This window comes from Osmia bicornis, unplaced genomic scaffold, assembly GCF_907164935.1.
Source record: "Osmia bicornis bicornis unplaced genomic scaffold, iOsmBic2.1, whole genome shotgun sequence".
Classification (NCBI taxonomy): domain Eukaryota; kingdom Metazoa; phylum Arthropoda; class Insecta; order Hymenoptera; family Megachilidae; genus Osmia; species Osmia bicornis.
In genome coordinates, this window is record NW_025791117.1 from 99,191 (window position 1) to 104,699 (window position 5,509).

General features: G+C 48.2%; 1 protein-coding gene across 1 annotated transcript; it reads right to left on the reverse strand.

Moving 5' to 3' along the window:
- Positions 1–889: 889 nt before the first annotated feature.
- Positions 890–4,888, reverse strand: LOC123988762. The gene has a single exon (XM_046289509.1). It carries the CDS (start codon positions 4,886–4,888, stop codon positions 890–892), a length of 3,999 nt encoding a protein of 1,332 aa, XP_046145465.1.
- Positions 4,889–5,509: the final 621 nt, after the last annotated feature.

Sequence of the window (5,509 nt, forward strand, 5' to 3'; positions counted from 1 at the left end):
CTTCGCCTCTTCGAACCGATTAGTCGATAAAATAATTTTTAACAAAGAAAAAATCCGACTTCAAAATGCACTAAAAAGTATAAAATAATTTCCATTTCAATTATATCTGTATTCCACAGCTATTAATACAATCTACTTATTCAGGAATGATGGAAATCCTGGATGGATTGCGCTGGGAAAGAAATTTACGCTTGCTGGTTCAGGTTTCACAAATTGATTTATTTGAGTCACTGATAAAATGAAATAAACAAGATGATCTGACAATTGATGGTGAACCGTACAATGTGTGATCGTTGCGATGATCCGCTTTGAATTTTACACGTGAGAAAATGAACCGTCTGAATGAGTTTCGAATTACAATGAATCGTCGTGAATAATGATTTTACATGAGTCGAGACATATAGATTATTATTTTGATCTGTCACCTGGTCTGTGGTAATTGAACAATGCTTTTACAAATTGCGAACAGCGAGCTTCTCAGCGCCGTTAATTATATTAATTCAGCCCGCTGCTGTGATAATGCCCGTGATCTCGTGCGTGATCGACACGTGGTTGGCGGCTCACGTGTTCAATGAATTTATTGTAAATGATCGGTACCTTTCGCAATCCTGCGGCTTTGCACGATAGCTGCTGATTCCTGAGGTCGTTTTTGAGCGGTCTTGATCTTCTTTCACTGGTGAGTCGCACTTGAGCAAACTTGTGAGACGTGAACTAGTGAGCACGTGGTGCGTACGTTGATCGATGATCAATGATAATGGCGTCGTTGCGCGCGAGCCGGCGAGAAGACCCCTGCTCACGCGTTACCTAGATGGTCGACTCCCGATCGATAAATCGATCGACCGTGAGCGCCATCATGGCTGAGCGGAATCTCAAACATTTCCGCCCGCCATCAGCAACTCGTTGATGATGTTTCTGCAGAGGTGAGCTCAGCTTGATGGTGAACAGGCAGGATGACAAGCTTGGTGATCGGTCTGACGAGAGTCGTGGTTGCAGTCTTCACGGTTGCAACCCTGGTGAGGGCATCCTTGCCGGGGTGAACTTCGGTCACTCTTGCGAGTGGCCACTTGCTCGGTGGAAGATGCTCGTTCGTGAGCAGCACCAACGAGCCTGTCTTGATGTCGTTTGATGGATGATGCCACTTTGAGATTGATTGCAGTCTCTGCAGGTAGTGTCGAGACCACTGAGACCAGAAGTGTTGAACCCTCTGCTGGATCAGTTGCCATTTCGACAATCTACCTGGTGAGACGTCGAGCAGTGATGGTTCTGGTATCGTGTTGAGCGCTGAACCGATGAGGAAGTGTCCTGGGGTGAGCGCAGAAATGTCGTCGGGATCGTCACTGAGCGGCTCCAATGGTCTTGAGTTGAGCACCGCTTCGATCTGTGTGAGGAGAGTGGAAAACTCTTCGAATGTTAGTAAGAGCTCACCAATTGTTCTCCTGAGATGGTACTTGATTGATTTCACCACAGCTTCCCATTTTCCTCCCATGTGAGGAGCAGCTGGTGGGTTGAACATCCATTGAGTGCTGTCAGCTGACAGAATCGATGCGATCTGTCGGTGCTCCTGTGAACTTGACGTGAACAGGCGTTTGAGCTCTGCCTGTGCTCCAATGAAATTTGTACCACAGTCAGAGTACAACTTGTGAGCGATCCCTCTTCGTGATGAGAATCTTCTGTAGGCTGCCAGAAATCCCTCGGTTGAGTAATCGCTGACAACCTCGAGGTGAACAGCTGATGAGGAGAAACATACGAACACGCAGATCCATCCCTTGATTGTTTTCGAGCCTCTTCCCTTTGAATTTTTCATTGTGATTGGTCCTGCATAATCGACACCGGTGTGAGCGAATGGTCGTGATGGTGTGACTCGACAGAGAGGTAGTTGACCCATCATCTGACGAGCACGAATCCCCCTCTGACGAGCACACACGACACATCTCAAAATGTGAGATTTTACAGGAGCTCTGCCACCGATGATCCAGTACCGTTGTCGAATGTATGCGAGCGTGAGCTGCGTTCCTCCGTGAAATGTTCGCTTGTGAGCATCTTCAATGATGATCTTCGACAGGTGAGCGTCCCGTGGGAGGATCGCTGGATGTTTTTCATCCCTGCTGAGCGCTGTGTTTGTGAGTCTTCCTCCTACTCGTATTGTTCCCTGCGAATCGATGAAGGCGGTGAGGCGACTGAAGGGGTGAGTTGCAGGCAGGGTTGAGCCTGAGTTGAGCGTCTTGGTTTCGCTGGTGAAATACAAGTGTTGAGTCGCGTGAATCCAAAAGAGCTGCGCCTTCTCCATGTCGCAGGATGGTATGATGATCACAGGAGGAGTTTCGAGCTTTCTCTTAAGCCGTAAGGCAAACCTGAAACAAAGTGCAGTCAGTCTATACAGCTTAATAAGAGATGAATATTTGTAAATGAGATTCCAATGATAACTTAGCTTTTGAGCTGAAGCAAAGAGTGAGACATTGGGTCTCACTTCGAGCTCGCTGTTTAAAGTTGAGAATTCCTTTTGCTCTGGCCAATGATCTTGATTTCGAGCCATCCATGGAGGACCTTTCCACCAAAGCTCTAATCGTTGAAGTTGATCTGTCGAAATGCCTCGGGAAGCACAGTCGGCTGGATTAGAAGTACCTGGAACATGCCTCCAATGCGCATTTGGAGTGAGTTCTTGGATCTGAATGACTCTGTTCCGAACATAATCCTTCCAACGTGATGCTTGCGATTTGATCCATATGAGCGAAACTTGAGAGTCCGTCCACAGGTGCGTTGCATTGATCTTCACCTTGAGCGTTGATTGAACATATTTTGTGAGTTTTGCCAATAGAAGTGCTGCAGACAACTCCAATCTTGGTATTGTGAGCCTCTTCAGTGGTGCAACCTTTGTCTTAGAGCAGACAAGTGACGTCATTGAGTCGTTGGACGGAGAGCTGACAGTGATGTAAATCACTGCTGCCATGGCAAGTTGAGAAGCATCAGAGAATCCATGAATTTCTACAGTTGAATTGTTCCATGTGTTGAACCATCTTGGAATTGTCAGTTTGGCCAAACCTTTGAGATCTTCTCTGATGATGAACCATCGTGATACAATTTGAGACGGTAATTGGTCGTCCCAATTGATTTTGTGTAGCCAGAGTTCTTGCAATAGCATTTTTGCTCGTACTATTACCGGTGAGACGAAACCTAATGGATCAAATATCCGAGCCACTTCGGACAATACGAGGCGTTTTGAACACTTACTTGGTTGATCAGTCAAAGTTGATGAGAAGCCGAATGCGTCAGTTTGAGGCATCCATTGAATACCGAGTAATTTGGTAGTGCAGTCGTCAAATGATATGGGAGCTGACGATTGTGTGGATGACGAAACAGCCCGTAGAAGATCTGGGTGAGTCGCATGCCATTTTGCGAGTGGAAATCCGCCCGCGTTGCACAATGCAATCAGCTGTTGAGCGACCTCCACAAGTTCCGAAATTGAGTCTGCTCCTCCAAAGATATCGTCCACATATCTGCCATGTGTGAGCGAGGGCGTTGCCAGAGGGAATCGATGACCCTCATCGTGAACAAGTTGCATGAGTGCTCGTGTCGCCAGGAAGGGAGCCGCCTTCGTACCGTACGTGACAGTTGTGAGCTGGTAAGGGATGACGTTGCGGTCTTCATCGATCCAAAGGATTCGCTGGAGATCCCAATCATCCTTGTGAACTGCTACCTGGCGATACATTTTTGTGATGTCTGTGGCAAAAATGTGGTGATAATGGCGAAGCCAAATTAGAACATCTGTAACATTCAAGAGCAAATTAGCACCAGTATGCATTAAATCGTTGACTGATTTGCCTGATGTCGTAGCTTTTGATCCGTTGAATACAACCCTGAGCTTCGTTGTTGAACTGTCGAGACGTAGAACTCCATGGTGAGGCAAATAATATGGTTGAAGATGAGCAGAGGTCTGAGGTGTTGAACCGTCAGAAGAGACCCTCAACCCTCCTGATGCCGAAGCATCATGTGCCAAGGTCATCTCCCCATCAGGCCCAACGTTCTCAGCCTCTCTTGATGAGATTCGTTGGTGATCTGGAGCCTTTACCATGTGTCCCAATTCTTCGTACTCTTTCATGAACTCGACGTAGAGCTGGTTGTATGTTGAATCCTTGGAGAGTCGTCGCAACGTGCTTTGTAGACATCTGTGAGCAATCTTGTGTGAATTGCCTAAGAGCGATGCTGGTGCCTTGAGTGGAATGCGAACGATGTACCTTCCAGTGTGATCACGAGTGTGAGTCGCACAGAAATGTGATTCGCATTCTTCTTCCTCCGGAGTGAGCGTGCTTGGAATATCCATTGGTGATTCCTCTTGAACCCAGAATTTGGTGAGCAGCTCTTGCAGATTGCTCTGGTCGTCTTGAGCAACTGCAAAATGTGAATAACGAGTGGTAGAATGTGATTCGTTGACTGGGCCAATGACGAGCCATCCAAAAATGGAAAGTTGAGCAATTGGTGTTGTTGGTGAGCCCTTGATGATATTTGGCTTGATGATCCTTCCGTAGAAATCCGCTCCAATGATTAAATCGACTGGTCGTGGTGTCAAGAAATCATTGTCCGCCAACCTCAATTTTCTAATGTGAGGCCAATCCGGAGTTCTCATTGAAAACGATGGCAGGATTGTCGATACGGCTGTGAGCACGTGAGCCTGGATGCAGACAGTCTGTTGTGAATGCATCGATTGGAGTATGACAGTGACCACACCCTTTGTTTCAGTTGATTTTGTTCCACCAACACCAATGATTGTGATGGATGATCTGTGTCTCCGAAGGTTGAGCAGACGGGTGAGTTCTTCGGAGATGAACGAGATTTCGGAACCTGGATCGATTAAGATGCGGATTTGGTGAGCTGTTGTTGAGGTGGTGAGCATAGCTTGAGCGGTTGCTAGGAGCGTCCGATGATCTGGCGGTTTGACTTCTGCACCGAGTGCCTATTCGGTGGTGTGAGCGGATGAGGAGGCTGCTCTAGATGAACCGGCTTGGAGTTGAGCTGTCTGCGGCTCGCCTTCGTGGATCATCGTGTGGTGTTGCCCTCCACAGTGCTTGCACTTTTGAGCAGATTTGCACGAGCGGACGCTGTGCCTGCCCAAGCAGTTGTAGCACAGGCGCTTGCTTTCAACGCACTGAGCTCGCACCTTGGGCGTCATGCTCCTAAATAGTGAGCACGCAACAATATAATGTTGCCCTCCGCAACAATCACAGCATTCAAAAGGCGATGGTCGCTCTGAGTCGGGCCTCTCGGGTGCTGGTCGAGGAGCTGGCTGTCGAGCTGGCGCTGCAGCTACTGCAGCGTGAGCTGGCCTTCGGAGCTGCGTGGCTTGAACTGTCTGTCGCGTTGGTGCCGTTCTGGGTTGAGCTGCCTTCGCCTGGTCCTCGCTGAGCGACTCCAAGGTCCTCACACGGGCGGTGACGAATTCCACCAGCGAATCGAACCTTGGAAATTCAGTTGTCGCCCCGAGTGACGACTCCCACCTCTCCTTGGTTGTACGATC

Bases quoted from the DNA above. Each gene is read 5' to 3' on its own strand.
- LOC123988762 (XM_046289509.1), bottom strand. From the start codon at position 4,888: ATGCTCACCACCTCAACAACAGCTCACCAAATCCGCATCTTAATCGAT.